Source organism: Hirundo rustica, chromosome 5 (assembly GCF_015227805.2).
Source record: "Hirundo rustica isolate bHirRus1 chromosome 5, bHirRus1.pri.v3, whole genome shotgun sequence".
Taxonomy (NCBI): domain Eukaryota; kingdom Metazoa; phylum Chordata; class Aves; order Passeriformes; family Hirundinidae; genus Hirundo; species Hirundo rustica.
In genome coordinates, this window is record NC_053454.1 from 37,925,017 (window position 1) to 37,945,675 (window position 20,659).

A 20,659-nucleotide genomic window follows, 5' to 3' on the forward strand; every position below is an offset into this window, starting at 1 on the left:
TCCAGGACTGCTTTTTTGTTTGTGTCTATATTTCTTGGCTATATCAACAAAAATTGGTAGCATTATTCTGGTCTAGAGAATAACCATTTCTAATTTGGAACACCTGAGAAAGTCTCTCCCTTAGGTTTTTAAGTATATTGCATTCCTCTAAAAAAAGTTAAAATAAACCTATTGAATTCTACGTATTTTTAATGACACTAGATCATTAAATTTTGCAATAGGTTTTAAACAAAATATTCAGAAATCCTGATACTAAATGACATGTCAACTCCACCTAGACAAAGAGAACAGCTGCAGTGATTGTATTGGTTTGTCAGTACTAATCCTGGAGAGCTAAGTTTCAAACTTTGACTGTATCTCCTGGTTTTCTTAGTTGTTTGTTTTCTGTAACAGAGATATACACAACCTCCTTTGATATTTCCATATACATCTAGTGGTTTTTTTTGTTTGTTTGTTTCGTTTTGCTTATGCTATAGATGAAGATGACTGCACTGCACTAGAATGTTATGTCAATGCAGAGTGTGTTTTGCTGGAAGATGGTGCTACGTGCCAGTGTTTGAAAGGATTTACCAGGAAGGGGAAATCATGCTATGGTAATGAAAACATTTTTTACAGCTTTTGAAAAGCTGTAGATTGGGGGTAGGAATAAAATCTATCTCCTTTCACATTGGCAGCTCTGCTGTGCGCGGCATCAGAGAAAGGTCAATAACATCAAAGGGATGATGAGCAGAGAGCATGTGAGATGAAATGGTTAATTATCACATGCCTCTTTCCCCCCTCAAGCCATGAGTGTTAATATTAATCCTTTTAACATTAACAAGCAATAACAGGGATAGTAAAAGTATAATGTATTTATTTGTAAAAATTGACTAATTATAAAAATTCAGTCCATAGACATGATAGCTAATGTATAATTTAGATGTAAGGAATCTCTTCAAAATTAGTATTCTTGATGTAATGTTTATATAAAAGTGCTGATCTAGTTTCTTTCTAGCACTAGAAAAAGACTCTATCAGCCATGAAAAACATTGCTCAGGGTGGTCTTTAAGTTTTTGGACTTGTTTGCAACATAAATGGAAGGACTGTTTTGCTCTCACAAAGGTCAAGAGAGGAAAGTATTAGAAATAGAAAGAAAATACCATTTGGTGGCTAAGCATGAAGACTCAGAAGAATCTATGTTACTGTGGAAAGGGAAAAAAAAATGTAAGCTGAAAAGGGCATATATTTTTTCACTGTAGCAGTACTTATTCTTTTTTAAAGCCCATGTGTTCTTTTATAGGACAAAGTTTCTAAACACTCTTAGAGGTCTTTTCCAACTTAATGGATTCTATGATTCTACAATATGAAGCTATTTTTGAATCAGATAATTTCCTCTGAACAGGTTTTTATTAAGCAAATGATATTTGTGATCTCCAGTTGATAGTACCAGGTTGAGTCTCTTGGATTTTAGAACACTTCCATCAAGTTTCACACCAAAAAAGACCACAAAGTCATTCTCTTCCCATTTGCTTCACACACAAAAATGCCAAGTGACAGCACAGTCTGAGGGAGATCCATGGTGCAGATGTTTCAGTTTATTGACTGAGGAGATGGTTTCCTGAGCCAAGTGTCCTGGCCCTTGTTTTGTCCCACAGACGTTGACGAGTGTGCTGTGCACATGGACCGCTGCAATCGAAGCGTGTCAGACTGCATCAATACGGAAGGAGGATACGTCTGTAAATGCCTGGACGGCTACACTGGAGATGGAGTCCATTGCTATGGTATGGGCTTGTGTGAGGGCTCTGCTCTGTCTGGAAGGCTGAGGCATTTCTGCCTTTGTGATTCCTTCCTCCCCATTTGAAGTGTGGCAACCTCAGCAAGTGATCAATATGCAAAGCCTGTAGTTGTCAGTGAATATCTCCTCTCAGTGTTTGCACTCTTTTTAGTGGCTATAGAAGGAGAGAGAGGAAGAGTGAAGGGGAGGAGGGAAGTGGAGGTGAAGCAGTAGAGCTTTATTGGAAATCGTTGCCATGAATATAAACGAAAGCAGGTATTGAGTGTGTCATAATACTCATCAAATAATTCCAGGTCTGTTTAATAGGCATGAGGTTCAAGGTGTGACACTGACAACTTGAGTACATTTAGAGTCTTGTTAATAATCAGACCCACTGATTTTCCCATCCAGCTCTAATGCTGGGTCTTTAGTTCATTCCCTACGTCTCTTAAATTCGTAATCCATTTTAGTGGTAAATATGAACAGGAAGCTTTTTCTCTCCAGTATTTGACTAGCACACAGTTTGTTCAGAGCTTTATGAGAGCCTTGCCTTCTCTCTTGTCCTTTTCTTTTCCTTTTTTCCTTTATACCCTCATTCAAAGCCCATTAAATTTGAACCAATTCTTACATAATCTTTACTGGACTCAGTTCTTCAACACTGATTAGGATGACTGAAATATTAAGAACAATATCATTATTATGGGTAGAGTGTGGAAAGCATCAGAAGCAGAAGAATTGGGAAGGCCTTTTGCCTGCAGGGGTCAGAGACAGAAATCACGTCTTTGAGGTTGTCTGGAAGCGCAGATGGAAGTGCAGACAGAAGTAACAAAGTCCTCTTGCTGACCCAGCATGACCTAGAAGGCAAGCCCTCAAGTGGCTCTGGGTTCTTACTGTCTTACTTACCATTATACTGTGCTGTAGTTGTTCAGGATGTAACACCTTCCACTGTTATTGAAAAACAATCTATTATCTTCCTGAAGTCTTTAAGTGCAGCAAATAGATTCTCAAAATTTATAAAAGATGCAGCACTACTAAGATGTAAACATAACTGAAACTAATTTTGTGTTCGATCACTTGAAATGTACTATGAAAACCAGAAATTGGTAAGTGAATTTGTGCTTCAGCTGTAAGCGCCTGCACGCATGCACAATGTCCAGGAATGTGACGGTGTGTCCAGTGATAACACGGGATGAGTTCATGTTGTGCTGGTGAAATGACATCTGTTGAAAACTGCTGCAGCAGTTGTGTTCACCACCACCCCTCCTTTTTTTTTTTCCTTTTTAAAGTGCTCTGAATTTTCTATACTGTTTTGAGCCAGATCCTGTTAATTTTGCCGTAGAAAAATTCCCAGCAGTTTAAACAATCATTTCACAAAAATTGGGGTAGCAGATCTGTGATTCCCCAAAGTAGATCCAGCACTTGCATTCTGTTGACAGTTCATAAAATGAATCAGAGGCTCCCAAACTCTGCTATGTGAACCAAAGGTTTCACCTTTGAGGGGAGTGCTTTGGCACTTAGCAACGTGCAGGTGGTCAGCCTGGCAGGAGCTGCTGCCGTGGGCTTTGCAGAGAAGGTGTGGAGGCAGGAGGAGGGTGTGCAGCAGAATGGGGGTGAGAGATGCGTATGAACTTAATGTGGGCTCTGAGCCTGGAAACTCTTGTAGTCCAGGAGCTTCTTCACAGTCATTCAAAGCCTCACTCATTGAAGTATTTACACAAACTAAATAAACCTGTAGGTTTCCAGACACTTTTCTTTTGCCTAAACTCTTTGTTAGGCTGAACTAGGAGAGTGGTACAGAGGTGGGCAGCTCCCCACTCCCAAACCCATCTCCTGTGGTACTGCAAGAATGCCAACATATGGATCCAGGCCACAAGCTATGGCTAGCAATGCCAGGAGAATACATCTGGTACAAGTACGTCTCCTCTTCCACTCTGCTGTACTTGTTGCATTTCATGGGGAAGCTCTTCCCTCCTCCACCCCATGGAGAGTTTCTGCAGCAGCACAGCATGCTCTTGCTATAGAAAGCATGCTGGTTGCTTTTCAATTAGGCTTTCCATGAAAGCACATTTGCAGAGGGAGAGGTCTTCGGTGTTTTTCCCCTCTGCCTGGGGAGTGCAGTGCTGCAACTGCTGCCCTTTAAAACGATGCCCTGAGGCATTTCATTCTTCTAACTGCAGACTGTTTGGGTGACAGATATTGATGAGTGCAAGATGGGGTCCCACACCTGTGGAGAGAACATGACCTGCACAAATACAGAAGGAAACTTCACCTGCTCGTGTGCTGATCATGCTTCTGGAACTGGCATCGGTTGCAGTGAGTAAATGGAGCGAGCAAATAAAATGAAGGGGCCCTAAATTAAGAGCTGTGTCCTTGGACAAATTTTTATATATGGAAACTAAAGGATCCCTGTATGATAACATCTTGACAATCTTGACCATTCAGCATTGCCTTTAGGATGCTGTTTTGTAGTGGACTAAGGAGAACAGATCCGAGTTTAGTTAGGAAATATCTACATTAAGGTTCAATGTAAATTTCAACTGTCTAAATGTAACAACCAATCTATCAAATGTAATTTACAATCAACAGCAGAAGCAAATGCTCCTTGGAAGTAACATTTTTTGAGGGTAATTTCAGTCTGTGCCATTTTTTCAAACTCCCTGTGTCGTTTGTTACTTTGCAGAAGGCTAGCACAGGAAATGCACATGACTTAAGTGCCATTTGATTCTTCAGTATAAGCTTGTCTTTCAGTTCCAGTCATTAATTATTCAAAAGGGCTCTGGAACTCCTTAGAAAAATCTGATTACCAGTTTACTGAAGGGAACTGATAAAGGTTCAGCACTAGTGACTATCTGACCCTCAATTTAGCACCTCAGTGAGGTAGCAGCATTATCTGAAAATGAGAGTGACTCATTCTTTTACTGTGTCAGCCCTCTTGGTCAGGGTGAATTTTACTCCAGATTGAGTGATTTTCTGATGATGGAGGGACATTGTGTGATTGTCACAGAGCTGTTTCTTCAGAAAAAACAAGGAAATGATGGCTTTCTTAAACAGAACACCTATCAGAATTCTCAATCCCATTTCAGTCTCTTAATCTTTCAGTAGTTTCAGGCGTCACTCAGGCAATGATGATTTTAAATGATGCATGACTTGGAAATAATGTTTCCTAGGTCCCTTCTGTCAGTCTGATTCCATGTCTTTATAGATGTTAACGCGCTGTTTTAGTTCTTTGCCTAATAAGCTCTTTTTAACAAGATGAAATTTTCTTTGCTGAATGCACGCACACCTGGGGTTCATCATAATCACTCATCCCTTTCTATTCAGGCTCTTTGCCATGGCAGTTCTCCTGCAAATGAAATTTTAAAATCCAAATGTCATTGAAGGTCATGGTGCAATAAACTGGTGTGAATCGTAGAGCTGACCCCATAATTGTATGAGAATGACTAGGCGTGTCTCTGCTAATCTACGCTGCTGGAAATTCTCCGCCATGGAGCTGTTTTCTTCTGACCTCTAGATTTGTTGTAGCATCAAAGCAGACATGAAAACACTCCTTTTCAGCAAGGGCATGTCTGCACTGTGGCCATGCTGCGCAGAGATATTACTGCTACCTCTAAAACTAGCTAGTTTGGATAGGTGTGCAGGTGGCAGCATGTGTGATTCTGAGCAGGCTGCAGAACTTTTGGCAGAACCATAGGGCTCCCTGCAGCCCCAGTGATGCTGTTATCTGTACCTGAGCTAGCCTGAAACAGTAAAGAATCCGATCTGCTGTCACACACAGATGCAATTAACTGGATGGTGGTAGAGTAGAAACAATCTTCATAAGAGAGACAAGTTGTTTTTGAAAGCCTCTGAGTCTGAGATCCAAGTGCATGATATACAGTCACCCTTCACCTCTACCTCTCACTCTGGCAATTTATGCATGGTAGAGATTTACCGTATGCCAAAGCTGCGTAAGTTGCAAAAATCATTTCAGAGTAAGCACCTAGACAGTTGGTGCAGTTTATCTTCAGAGCTGGGCTCACACATCTGAACACACAGAACTCAGCCAATCACTGTAGGTCTTTCACTGTAAATCTAAAATTAGGCATATTTAGTAGTTTGATCTAAATTTCTGCTTGCATAAATTTGATAACAACATAAGAAAATAGGTAAAACACAAGTAATTAAAAGAAATTGGATATTTTTACTTTGTTTAGTACCTTGAAGTTCTGGAACTCTTTCGTAAGATTATTTTGCCGATGAGGCCAAAAGTTTGAGATGCCCTTGTGAACCCCTCTGTTTCAGAATCTACTGTTCCTCCAGCTTCTGTCAGCAATGAACACACTACAAACGTTGTGCAAGGTGATATTGTAGGATGTCCTCCTTCGTACGAGTCATACTGCCTCCATGGTGGAGTGTGCAATTATGTTTCTGATCTACAAGACTATGCCTGCAAGTAAGTACAGAAATTTGTATTTTCTCTGCTGAAGAATGGCACTCTTGGAATGCTACCCTCAGTTAACTGCAGGCATGTCCATGAATGATCTGTTCATCACTCATGTCACTCATCAGCATTCGAATCCCCTTTTTCCTGTAAGTGATCGGTGTAATTTTCCATGCATGGCCACTCCATTCACACCCATTGCAGGTAATAGTAGGATTGGATTTGTTCCCTAAGCACTTGATGCTTTACTTTGGAAATGGCTTGAAAGAGGTGCTTGCTCTCTCTCCTATATGTGTCGCTTGCACCTCCCTGTTGACCTTGCTGTTCACGTGTAGCATTCATTGGGATGGAAGACGACACTTTTGTCTTGTCTTCTCTGACTGGGGCCAGGGAGCAATCTTCTGGTGTCAGCATCTTCCATACAGAAAGGCAGAAAAGGGTAGGATATAACTGCCCTTTTGAAAACAGGTAGAGTTGCAATGAGGCCTCAAAATTGAGACCTACTTCCCCTACTTTTAACCCTGTCAATATTTTTGTGAAGCCTTATTCTGAGTTCCCCAGATGAAGGTACTGATAAAAGCAAGGAGAATCTCACCTCTCCAGAAGTCAGGCTTGGCTTGGTCAATGTGACAACCTACTCCCATGGGGTAATCGTTTCTTCAAAACATTTGCTGCTGGCATTTAAGTGTGTAACCTGATTATATCTGAAGCTGTACTCAGAATCTTTCTTCAAAATCAAGTGTAAAATCTTTACAAAGGGACAAATCCAATGCCTGCCTGCTCCCCCGGGGTCACAGGTGTTAAGCAAGGACCTGTGAAGGGGGTGGACGCTGTTCCAGGGTAGGCAAATCTCTCTGTGTCTCAGGCTTTCCTGTTTTGAAATATGAGTGGTCTCCACTGCCTACAGACCTCTGTACCTGTTAAGAATATGAAAGGAATGTGTCTGATGTACATGTATGGGAACAAAGTCAATGCTTTGTGCTGGGGATTTCTTGAGCTCAGCAAAGCCCTTGAGCAAAGACATCACAGGAGACAGGCTCATAGTCATCTCTGGTACTTGTTTTGAATTTTTAGTGTAACTTTTAGAGGCACAGTAAACTATTTATTTTCACCTCAGAAGTTTCTTCTCTTGAAATTTACGAGTCTGGAGGTTTACCTGAAGAGCTTTAAAATTGGATCACTTTTTTTTATTATTATTTTATTTGTTAGGTGTTAGTGCAGAATGAGAAATCAAATGTACATATTTTCCAGTTTTGGCAGTGGAAGCAGTTGACAAGTTTAAGAGCAACCACCCTTAGCCATGCTGTTGGGGTTCGTGTGTGGGCGTTGCTGGATTCTGTCCCCGATGAATCCTCACTAGATGGCAGCATTCATTCGTGTAGGTTCTAATATATTAACTACAAAAGGGAAGGAATGGAAAAACGCTATGCAGCAAAAATCACATACCAAATGTGATTTGTATTTTAATTAATAAAAGATCTTACAATAGAAAATAGATCTGCCGGCATGTTTGAAATTCGTTAACATTAAAAACATTAAAAAATTAGCATTTTTTCTGCCTTCCAGCTCACATGCATTCTCAATTGTAACAGAATGAGAGTGCTTGTGCCTGACATAATAATGAATGCTGATATAACGTTTTCATGACATTAGGTAAAAGCTTCTGCAAGTCAAATCCTGCTTCTTTTTCTCATTTGACTAGCCCTTGGACTTGAGTAAAATTAGACCAATTAGAATTGTGATGAGTTGAGCTTACATTGCTGAGGGCTTGTTACGAACTGAGTAAACTTTTCATTTTTTCCATTTATTATTTGTGTGTCTTGCCTTACATAGTAAAACTAGGCTGGGATTATTTTTGATGTATTTCTCACTTTCTAGTAATTTTGATTTGAGGATTTCATGCATCGAAACGATATTTCTGAATTGTGTTTTACAATGGTAAAATCAGCCAAACAAAAACTGCCTACAGAAAAAGCTTATATTGAAAGTAAGTTTTGAAGATATTTCTAAACCTTATGCATGGGATTTTTTAAACACTTTCATTTATCTCTAATTTTAAAGTAAAGATTCAGATTAAAATATGATTCTCTTAATCAAGTCACTCTGAAAATATGAGTCACTCCTGTACTGCCTACTTTAAAGAAAGGGAAGCTTGCTGCTGAAAAAAGTTAAATGGAAAATCCTAGGGAAACACTAATCACACAGCAGGATTTGCAGGATTTAAGAGAATTTTTTCTTCTACTTTTTGCCCATAGGAATCTGGTAATAACAACTTTCCTGTATAATTCCATAGGCGACTCAATACCAGTAAAAAAAAAACCAACAGTGCCAAAAAAAAAAATTATTTTAATACTGGATTCTACAGGTTTACATTCCTTTAAAATAATTTTGTCTTCCCCACCGCTAAACCCTACCAGATGTCTCTGTAGTGGTGCTCAATGGCGAATCGATGCGCAAGGTGGCTGCTGTGGCGGTCTGGGGCTGTGCCCTGCCACTCTCTGCAGCGTGTGCCCTCTTTCCTTGGCAGCTGTGTGACGGGCTACGTGGGGGAGCGCTGCCAGTTCAGCGACCTGGAGTGGTGGGAGCAGCAGAGCGCCGGGAGGGCGAAGGCGCGGAACATCGCCATCACCGCGTGCGCCGCCGCGCTGGCCCTGCTGCTGCTGCTGGGCCTCCTGGCTGCCTACTGCCACAGGTACTGCCGCCAAACACGGCCTGAGATGCTGCTGCTGCTGCTGCTTTCACAGAGTGCTTGTGGCTGAGAACGTTAGCTGTTCCTCAGATGATGGGAATTCCTGGTCTTTTGCTTTTCAGTAGCTGGATCTATGTATAATACAGGAAGCTCTGGCATGTTTCTTGTCTGCAGAACTCACGTTGGTGTAAGTAAACAAACATGTCTGGAGGGAAGAAGAGTAGACCTTATTAGAGCTCAGGAGCATGCCATTTACTTCTTCCTGGGTTTCCCTTCCCAGCTCTAGATGTCTGAAACTGTCATGGTAGGGGTTGGCTCTTCTCTGCCAGTTGTTCAATGAGTTGGTTTTTGTTTCCCATTCAGTGTAGAATTCCACCTGAAAATGTCTTTGTCACTGAGAAGAGCAGCCTACTAACCTTCCCAAGGCAAACTTAGAGAGTGATGCTTCCAGCAGTGAACATGGAAACAGTTTTCCTGGCAGTAGAGAGAGAGTAAAATCAGGGAAGTGAGTCTAAGCACATCTGTTGTAAAAGAACTCCCTGGCATTTTCCATGGCTGTAATGAATTGTACAGATTTGGGATTCTTCTTGTGGCAAAAAGAATTCCAATGGTCACTATTTAAGAACTCAGTCTGATGTGAAATTAAATGTCATCGGTGTCCCTTAGACTGGAAAGTATTAAGCATTTAAGCTAGAGTGTTTTGTCCATGACCTTGGCAGACAGCTGTTCTCAGCAGCTGATTTAAATGCAGGATTTTTGTTTATGGTCTAGGTCACTTTTAAAATTAGACTGTCCTAGACATGAAAAGTTAAGGTACAAAAGAATTTAACTATGTAAGCTAATATTTTTCATTCTTATTTAATGGTTCTCGGCATATTTAGTCCATAAAAGTAGGGAAGCTGCAATATTTTTTATTTTCTATTAATTAGTCATAATGGTCCAGAATTAAAACCAAGTGCAGCCTGTTTTTTTCTCATAACCCGGAGTTCAGATTTTGATCAGTGGATACATAAAGAACAGAAATTTTTTGAGATTCTTGTATTTCTCATGTATTTCATACATTCTCTTATGAAAAATAGAACATGATTTGTTTAAAGGTATGAAGGCATTAAATTCCTTCCCTTCCTCTCTTTTTTGTAATTTCTCCCAGATTTATGTTTCTTTCTTGCCAAATGCTTTTGATCAATGTAACTATTTATCACAACAACAGGTTTTCAATTACACACTTGACTGAATTTGAGCTGCAGCAATTACTAGTACAACTAGATCAAAATTAAACCACTGATCTAAAATCCCTATTTAAGTGGAGTCTGGGAGCCAGTATTTGGGTTGAAATTGCTGTACCAGTTTTTCAGATAGTCTACTGTATTTCAATATGTACCGATTAAGTCTCTAATAGTCCTCTTCCTTCCCCTGCAAAATGGAGATGTCTATCTTCTTTTAATTGAAGGAAATGAAGCTAGAGGGCTACACCTGCCAATTTGAAAATGTGGGAACTGAAGGCCAAGCGTGCTGAAGTATTGTGTTAGCTTGTTCAATGACTGTTGTCTGCTGAAGAACGCTGTGTTATTCCAATGTTAGGTTTACACAGTCTGAATGTATAGTATGGCAGGTTTCTTATCTTCCTTGAGAAGCAAGGAAACAACCCTTTTCCACAAAAAACCCAAACCTGAATCATAGATTTAACACCAACAATTATTCCACTTCAACTGGCCAAGGCCACACAAAGCAACATTTATTTACGTTGTATTTTCATGAAGAGAGCAATATATGATAATTATGCCTTGTGACCTTTCTCAGTTGGTATATAAAAGCTATGCAGAAATAAAAGGAAAGTTATTATGTAAAAGGAAAATTTCTATTTTCTTTGGTAAATATCTACTAAATTATATTTAAAATAGATCAAGTAAAAAGATGTTATAACCTCAGACTTCTGGAATTTGAAGACTATAATATTAATTTTGTTAGCTGATGCTTAGAAGAGAAAAAATGTATATGTAAAGTGAATGAAGATGTACTGAATTAGATCCCAAGAGAAGGAAAATGAAAATTTTTTGGGCCTATACAGGCTTTTAATACTGCCTTACGAGTGATTGCTGTTTAACTGCAAAAGTAAGAGTCTTTGAATTTATGGAACCAGCCTCTTAGAGCTGATTATTCATATCTTTTCCAGCTCCAGATTGTACTCTTAGCTTTTTCCCTAAAGCCAATTCTGTGGGTCATGAATTTTTCCTGAAAGATCTTATTTCCAAACTTTTTGAAACTTTTAGTTTGTTTTCTTCATAGCAACTTCTGAAACTGTTGTTTTGCGTAAATGAGGCAGATGAATACAAAAGTGACTTTCATAATTGTAGCTACCAATAGCATACAAAAATTGTCAGATTTTTATTTCTGAGCTTCACCCACAAACACTCTCCATTGCATTGGCTGAAACAAATCTTTGTAAGATATATTATAGATAGAATAATGTAAGAAAATGGAAGGGTTTAGTTAAAATTGTGAGACCTATTGTTCATTCTAATGAATGACCCTTTACAGATGACACATTTGAACACTTCTTTGTACACTTCTTACTGTCTTCTTTTTCTGACAAGCTGTTTGTTTTAAGCACTGTGTGGAAATGGATAGCAAGACACAAACCAGTGAGAGAAAACAAAATATATGTCCTTCTGTGAATGCTGATAGAATAAGGCATGAAAAAAGCAGCATCTGTTCCTCTCAAAGCAAAATAATTTGCTTCAGCTTTTGTTCTGTTGCAGAAGTCAGAATTTGTATAAGAAGAATCTCAGTGCAGAAGCGATGAGAGCCGCCGGCAGCCGCGCTGACAATGAGAGCGTAACACCTACTGGCAACAAGTCTCTGGTAACTATGTTAATGTGGAGTGGAGAGGGATTCAGGAAGGATCAAAGAGTGTTAGGGATCCACTTGAGATTATCCATCAAATAATTCACATCTTAAATACATTAAATAACTGCTAGAGTCATCAAGTGCTTTGCTGTGAACCCTAGTTCATCTTACCTCATTGTTATCCCTCAAAGTTCACAGCTGCCTGGATGTATTGCAACCATTAGCCAGTGTTATTGTTAGCTTTGAACACAACAGTTGGGGAACTGTGTTCTAAATTGAGGAAATGGCAATGTGATGACATGGCATATCACACAGTTATTTTCACAGGAAAGTATGCCCTCTGTAAAAAAGCCGCCTTGGAAGCCAAGTATTGTGTGGCTACATGAGATGTTGAACTCTATTTTGAGGCTTGATGAAATTAAATGTCTTGTATTAGAAGCTGCTGCCTTGTAAAGAAAAACAACCAGGATTTTATCAGGCAGCTTGATAGGGTATATAAAGTTCCAATTTTACACTGGTGTAGGTAAGAATGTCGACACAGTCTGGTTGTACAGGCCTGTGGCTGTTGTCATTTTTGAAGCTGTATTTAGCCCCATAAAATCTGGCTTAAGGGCCTGATTCTGACTGGCATTAGAATAACATTACACTGCCGGGTGATTACAGTTGGAACTTGAAGTTGTCAAGTGACAAACCTGGCATCTGTGGCTACTTCTGTGCTCAGTCTGAGACTCTTAGAATGGCCTCGCAAATGATTTAGTGGGAGTGCCTAGCAGGAACTGTGAGTGGGTAGCCACTGAAGTACACTGTCAAACACATGTTGGCAGTACTGAATAGACTCGACCCTGGTTATGGCATATTGTTCCTTAGCAGGTCAATTGCACACTCTTATGCACATTTTATTATCAGCACCTTTCCTTCAGGTGTCGGCCAGCAAATGAGCTGAATCATGGCAATGCCATAATTTGTTCACAGCAGAAGCAAAATCCATAGTTTGTAAAATACCTGAGGTTGAGAAAAGCAGAAATATTTGTTGGGATTGAGAACAGTTCACCGCCTGGGAGTGGTGCTTTAGGAAGCCCACAGCCCATCAGCTCTGTCCCCACCTCCTGCTGACCCTGCAGTTAATGCTGGTCACCACTGACATTTTTGCTATATATAAGGTAACTAAACAGCTAAGCAATGAACTGGACCAACAAAAACAAATCAAGCTTTTACATCTATTATACATTTGTGCTACATTTCTCTATGCACCAGGAGACATTGAATACATTAATAAAGTAATTTATTGCAATGGTTTGTTGCACACTGGAAGAGGAAATCACTGACCCTTTGCTAATTACTGGTGCTTACACAGTAATGGATTGCTGTGGTTTCAAGCGCGTGATTTTCTCTGTGCTGATGTAGCCACTGATTGTTAAGTTCACCAGGTCTTCACGCATGCATGCACTCAGGTTTGAACATCTAGAGTAGCCAAAAAGCTGTGGGAAGTTGTTCATTTGTGCTATTCACCTCAAGTAGGTTACTGGAAAATTTTATGTTTAAAAAAAAAAAAAAAGTTATGCTACATCAGGGACAGAAAACTATAGCTGTTCAACTTTTAAGGTTTTGGGGTACTTTTGATCTACACAACATTAATGATCTTAACAAAGGACTTCATATTGGGACTGTATCTTGTGTATGCAGTAACTGTAAGGAGCTCATGAATTTCACTCATTTGGTAGTCCTCGCTGCCACTACTTATTCATGAGGCTGATGAGAGTGAGGGAGAGTGCAAAGACTTGCTTGTTCTTGCCTGTCTAGGTTGATGTAGAGGATAACAAGATTTTGTGCCATCACAGACATCCAAAGTTAGGTATCAAGATACTGAAACTATACCTACTAATTGACCAAGCATCACTCACTTCTCCCATTACTTCTTTTCTGCCAGGCAAGGGTGCAATTAGCTGAGGGTGAATTTAGCTGAGGGTATGCCTGCATATTTTTTTGACATTCATATTAGAGTTCCATATGCCAGGCCACGTTAGTCCTACTGATACATAAGCCTTGGTAAACTTCTGCATGTGCCTGGATTTTGATGCTCTTCTGAGATTTTTCATCCACCAAGTATTTTGCTTTGCAGAGTCAAATATATTTTGCAGAACTGTGTGTAGCTGAATATCCACCTGGGGTCAGTCACATGTGGGTTAGCAGCTGTAACAGCACAGATTTTACATAAATGAACTGATACATAAACAGGTGCACCTGCTGCATGTGTATTCTATCCACAGAAATCCACCAGTTATCTACCTGGACCCCTGAATCTGTCATTCCTTTTGTTGGAACATCTTATTTACAGATGTTTTCTCTTCTTCTCTGTCTCTGGTCTTTAAACCTCCCCCCTTTACTGGTTTTTCATTTTCCCTGTGCACGATTTCATCACAGTGCTTCACACTGCTTTCCTCTACCACTGTTTTTTCCTGTTTTCCCCCTGGTCCTTTCAGCATATTTACCCAGAGGGCCTCATCTTCTGACTTACACTGTCACTGTGGTGTGATGGAACTGCATCCTGCAGGAGATGTTGAGAGTCAGGAAGGGAGGCTTGCTGCCTTGCCTGTGTTTGACACAGTTATCCTGCAGATATTTTTAATACTTTAAAAATGGTCCTCAGTACTATGGAGTGAGTTGCTTTTCATGAACTTTGCCATTGGAAATGTTGATTTGCAAAGCAAGAGGGTTGGTAGTTCTTAGCTGGACTGAGACTGTGCGCTTTCCAAAGAAAGACTGGGGCTGTCATCAACTCAAATGTTTAATAACCTACAGGGGAAATGTCATCCCAGAAGCCAGGATGACCTTTTTCCCTGCTCTGTGGTTGGTGTGTGTGGCCCTTTTAGTTGGCCTCTTGGGTTTCAGAAAACTAATTCATTTTTTCTTAATTTGGGCTCTGCATATTTTGTGCATATTGTATGTATTTGCAGTTTGCGGTTTTTAAGGAGGGTAGCAGTTCTCTGGAGACTAAAGCAGTTGATCTAATTGAGTGTGAGACAGCAGATCCTCATCCTGCCTGTCCCTCAGAATCTGGTGAGTAGGATGCCCTTCCTTATTAGATCTCTCCTCACCTTGCACCAGCAGGAACAGTGGCTGCTAGAGGATACAGGGAAATCCAGACTTTATTTCTGGCAGAACCCATGTTTGTATTGATGTGAAGACACCATTCAGTCCTTCATTTGGCAAATTAGTCTTGAGAACCTACACTACACCAGTGCTTTCACACAGAACAAGCCAGAGGCTTCTTGTGATAGAATAATATCAGATGTTTGAATTGATGTAGACCTTCAGATCTTTGCAAATGAAGTTATGCCCATCATATTGTTGGGGAAGGGATATCCATGGAACAGTACATTTTGATAGTCCTTATTTGTTCAGGCAAGATAACGGGTAAGGTGTGAGGAGTCCAGGTTTCACCCCAACTGCAGTTTTGCTTTTTGTGTTAAACAAGGTGTTTGACTGTTGACAAGGGTTTGGTGCTTAAACAGAGGTGAGATGAATGGAGGAGATGCACCCCTCATTGCTGGTCCAAAGGCAGCAGCTGACACAGAAGCACAGAACGGGCTTCCATGGCCGTCAAATTACCAGCTGAACCACCCTGCATTTTAGGAAATTCTGCATTTTGGGTGGCAACTGGATCTCTTAATTGCTCAGATGGTGAGAACTGATGGTGAAAGACTAATACCCTTAGACATTTGATTTTTTTACCATGTATACTTCCTAACTGCAGAAATTACTAGAGGAGGCAGTTTGCCTCAGCCGCTAAGAAATATGCAAATACAAATGTTTGAGGATACAAACATGCAGGCATCTTGCAAGATTTTTGAAATTGCCAGTCCTGTCCTTAGACATATGTTGAGTAATCACTTTATTCATCAATAGAAAATGTGCCTCATGTTTATTTAGGTGCACTAATACTGGGAACATGTGTGGAAGCTTACTGTCCAGCAAAGGAAGACTGATGTTTCCCATTAGGAGACTCTGTTTTCATTTACAGCTTTATCAGATGCAGCTATTGGATTAGAAATTTCCCATGACAGGTGTCTGATTTTTTCCTGAAAGTTTTAGCAGAAGTGGTTTCACCCTTTTAGACAATGAGATCAGTAAATAATCTGGTTTGTTTTGGGTTTGTTTGTTTGTTTGTTTGTTTGTTTTAACATGTTAAAGAAAGTTCTTATGCCATGCCAGTGAATAATTCTGAGATCTTTTGACTTTGAAGCAGAGACTTTAATTTTTCCAGGCAGGTAGCCTTGGCCTGGCTTTCTCCATTATGCATTGAAGGAGAAACCCATGAATTTAGCCTATGACAAGTAATTTCTTGAAATCTGAAGCAAATTCTTGACTTTGCCTTCTTTTTGTTCCTTTGTCATGCGTTGGTATTGAACCTGATTCTGTGCATTCTTTTATAGCTTTCTTCTCTAAAAGCTGCCGCTACGTTTCTTTTAGTTAGCTGCCGTGAATCTTTCCACATGGCTTTCAGTAACACATACCCATTTTCTCCAGAGGAAGAAGAGCCTGTAACACGTGACAAAGCAACAGAGACTTTGGCAGAAGAGGAGAAAGAGCAAGGCCACCGAAAGGAGGGTCCTGTTGGTGAGAAATCGCCTCAGTCCCCGGGAGCTGCGAAGGGCCCCCCCCAGGCTCCCTGGAGCACCCACCCCAGCCCCCCGACAGAAAGGGAGCCTTGCAGTCTTGCCCCAGCCAGCTTGCTGATGCAGCCAGACTAGAAGCAGTCCGCGTTTGAATGGGAAAAGGAGGAAGTCACCAAAGGATGGGAACTGACAAGCACTGAAGCAAGACTCATTTTTTTAATTAAAATCTGCTTTAGGAAGAAGCCCGCCATTATTCAGAACAAAACAGAGAAGTCCTTGCCACTCCTTCCCTGTCATCTCTGCTTTGGAGAATTACTGTGAGCAATGTGTTGGCAATGAGTACTCTATAAGTATCACTGCTGCTAACTTCATTAACTGCCTGCTAGAAGGTCACTGAGAGGAAGATAGTCAAGTGGGTGATTTATCAGTGAAAAGTATTTTCTAAGGGAGCTTATTGCAAGTAGTGATCTTTAGACACACACAGTCTAGAAACTGCCTAGAAAATGGGACACAAGGACAGCTGCAGATAAACAGAAATGGAGGATAATGCAGAAAAACTAGTTCTAAATGGATTTTACCATTAATTTTTTTTTTAATGGATGTTATGTGCCTCTCCCCAGTGCTGCTGACAGACCAGTGCAACTTCTTGGATTTCACCTGAGATGTTCCTGTGTCTAGCAAGCACCAAATAGGATCTTGCATTTCTCAGGTTTTGTGTTCTGGAGGCACATGTTATTAATGATGGGCAGCATTTGAAGGGAAGGTGATTCCTCCATTTTTTTTTTCCCCCAGTCTACACTGGTCCTTCAGAGCATAACAGGGTTTTTTCTGGTCTGAGGAAGTGGGTTTGTGTCTGCTTTCAGCCCTGCAGAGAGGCATGTGCTGAGGCTGTCCTTGTCTTACAGCGGTGTGCCTGACACCAGAACCTGGTTCATTATATAGGACTCAGTGTGAGGATGGAAGTCCAGCCAATTGCTGTTCCAAAAGAACAGGAGTGGGACAAAACCACAAAAAGACACCTCAGTTTGGACTGAATTCCATTCAACTGATTTGTGCCGCCTGTTAAATCTGAGGGAACAATTGGAAAACTGAACCCATTTTTCTTGTTATTGGATTTCTAACACCTGTCAGGTTATTTACTCGCTCGTAAAGCTCTGCTGTATGCAGAGGTGAGGTCAGTTGTTTATTGTGAGATTATCTCAGTTGGTGAAAGCATGATGCTGATAACACCAAGGTTGTGGGTTCAATCCCTGTATGGGCCTTTCACTTAAGAGTTGAACTTGATAATCCTTGTGGGTCCCTTCCATCTCAGAGTATTCTGTGTTTCTGTGATATCAAGTGATTTTCACCAACTTGTCTTGACTTCCTGAGGCTGTTTTCAGAATGTTTTGGAAGATACCTGGCCATCAGCTAAATTACTAATAATGATCTTATTATTTGTAGGAGGTCTCTCAGTCTTCTGTTTGAAGCCTGCTGTTGTAACCTTTAAATTCTGCTACAGTGCCCACCACGAATGTTCCTTGTAATTCATAAGATGAATAATAGAGGCAAATGTTACTAATTTGTGTGTTTACTATTCTGCTTTTCTTTTTGAATCCTGCCAGAAAGGTACGGAGTGGTTTTTTTTTGTTGTTCTGTTTTGTTGTTGGTTTTTTTTTAACCAGCTCTGTAGGCCAAGATGGGAAAGAGTATTGAAAAGCTCTTCTTATCCAAAATAGTTCCATATTGGAGTAACTTTGTGAAGTCAGTTTTGTTTTATGTTGGTGAAACTGTAAGAACCAAGAGTCCAAGTCGTCAGAGTTACAAAAATTGTGATGCTGGTTTTGTAGAGGGTTGTCACTTATTTAACTTCTAAAGAGATTTTTGCTGCTGGTTTTGAATTGTTAAGTCTGTTTTCTAAATACATCAATTCTGGATTCAGAACAAACTTGTAAAATATGCATTTCCTGAGCTTAGTGGAAACTGTTATCAGTGAAGACTTATTCTCTTGTGTGAATGGTAACAAGGGTACTTCCACAGAAAGAGAAATGGTTGAGAGGTGTTGGCATACTAAACTTGTTCAGGAGCAGAAAACAATGGTGTTGAATCATTAAGATTTGGTAGATTTGATTTTAAGTTCGGTATTGTTTAATTTCACTAACATTGTTCAATGCATCTAGTTTGGATTCCCTGGTCTTTCAGTTACTGATCTTCTGTATCTTAATGTTAAGAGAGTCCATGTCTAAAGGGCCCAGCTCAAAAGAGTATTTTATTCCCATAAGAATTACCCAGTAAAAAGACTTTGATCCCTACACTTCAAGTTCCTCTGGCGAAGTGTTTGTGTGTTTGAAATGAAAGTGTTGTGTCAAATGACAGTCAACATTTCATTGGAATTTTCCCCAGTCAAAAGAAATAAAGATTTGTAACTTTGAATCTTGACTGAATAAAGATGTTTCAGAGTCCTTAAAAATAATTTTGCTATTCTATCATGATTTTTTTGTTTGTTTACTTTGCTTTCCTTCCAAGGATCTGATTTTAAATTTGATAGTATTCTTTATAGAATAAGATAGGGAAACCAAGATTATATGTTTTTGTAATGAGAATATTTGGAGTTTTAAATGTTTCCTAAACTCAGCTCTAAACTCAAAATAATCTTTAGTGTAAGAACTTGAAATGATACTTCAAATACAAATATAATATATTTGGTTTATTTGTATGTTTATAAAGACACCGATTTATAAAATAAAAATGAAAAAAACAAAAACCAAACCAAAACAAAAAAACCAAACAAAAAACCAAACAAACAACAAAAAAAACAAACAACAAAAACACCCAGACAAAAATCCCTGGAGTCCCTCTCGTTTTAAGAGAAGAGAGTGCACAATTCTGGTTTCAGTTGACCCATGTCAGCTGAGTTGAAAGCTTCACTGGTTTCATACAGCCACAGTCTAAAACGTGTTGGTGCAACATGTGCAGGTATCATGGGTTTCTTGTTCTCTGCCCAGAGAATCTGTACTAATGAGGATTATCTGCTGCAGCTCGCATGTTGATCCCACCTATACGGTAAGTTTTCATTTATATTTTATTTATATCTTCCCATAAACCAATAAAATCCACGTAATCTTTTTTGTTCACATTTAAATGACTCTTAGGAGTGCTGTTACTTATTCACCCAGAAATACTATCCATGGCTTCAGAATATGTTTTCGAATTGGTTGCCAGTATGTTCATTTCAGGCTTTACATGCAGGTCAGTTGAAGTAAAATAGTTGAATCCTGGAGGTTGCTCAATTTTTTTTGCTAAACTTCCTTCATCAAAAAAAGGTTTTTCAAATTGTTAGAATTTCTGTGTATGTAACGATCTTAGTATTGATCTTAAATCCTGCTGGTCTACTCTGAATTTTAAAAATGAAATTATCTCATGTTTTATTAAGTTGTAAAAGAGGAATTTAGAAGCATATTGGTAGAAAAGCATGGTAAGTCCAAAGTGAGAAAACCATGGGCCATTTTAAGGGAGCAAAGTGACTTTGTTTAGTTCAGTAAATCTTTACTTTATTGAAATTAACATTTCAATCCTCTAAAGATATATTTTCATTGTAAGCAAGTGAGGAATGATTCATGCTCAGTCATAAGGGACACAGGGGATTCAATTGCTCCTAGTCATAGAACTGCATGACACATCTACTTTTACATCCCTTTTTCAGTCACTTGCAGTTTTACGGAGTTTCATCTGTTCAGGCAAAAATTTTTTACCTAGATGATCTCTTTCAGAATGAAAACCTTCCTCCCTCCACCTGCCCCAGCCCCCCCTGCCCCCCCCCCCCCCCCAACAACAACAAAAATCTATGAATTCTATGGAAAAAGTGGAAAGTTATTCAGAATGGGATTAATTAGAAGAAGCCCATGCCTTCTCAATATATATCGTGTTTTTATCATATTAAGAGTAATTTTATCTCATGTTATTTCAGGGTGATGCCTACAGAGTTCCATTAGTCTTCAGGACACACTTGGTGTTATTGCTTCACTCTCTGATAACTGGCCATCTTTATCTCTGTGCATGTGAAAAGGAAAGAAGTTAGTGGCATTAGAAGCCTCCCCCAGAGCCAGGAATGCACCCCAAACACAATCTGCAGGGGTGATAGCCTAATTTGGCTTATGTTTCTCTGATCTTTTATTGAGACTGCTTTTTAATGCCAGTTTTGATGTGGACCAGAACCAGCTAGCTTTGTGAAGACCATTCATCATGAGATTAACTTTCAGGCACTCCTCAGTATCGAGGCGGACTAGGTTCAGACCCGTGAAAAGCCTTAGTCTCTTTTAACCAGACCTAGGGATCCTTAATACCCTGCGACTCCA

General features: G+C 39.8%; 1 protein-coding gene across 2 annotated transcripts in view; it reads left to right on the top strand.

Annotated features, from left to right (window-relative positions):
* Positions 1-18,777, top strand: part of EGF (epidermal growth factor) — a 57,176-nt gene extending 38,399 nt beyond the window's left edge. The window contains exons 18-25 of one of the 2 annotated variants that reach the window (XM_040065693.2): positions 477-593; positions 1,635-1,760; positions 3,947-4,066; positions 6,035-6,185; positions 8,701-8,865; positions 11,622-11,724; positions 14,664-14,766; positions 16,237-18,777. In XM_040065693.2, the coding sequence (XP_039921627.1) occupies positions 477-593; positions 1,635-1,760; positions 3,947-4,066; positions 6,035-6,185; positions 8,701-8,865; positions 11,622-11,724; positions 14,664-14,766; positions 16,237-16,460 (1,109 nt within the window). In that variant the 3' untranslated portion in view covers positions 16,461-18,777. The remainder of the gene's footprint in view (positions 1-476; positions 594-1,634; positions 1,761-3,946; positions 4,067-6,034; positions 6,186-8,700; positions 8,866-11,621; positions 11,725-14,663; positions 14,767-16,236) is intronic. The other variant, XM_040065695.2, reaches the window with a different exon arrangement.
* Positions 18,778-20,659: the final 1,882 nt, after the last annotated feature.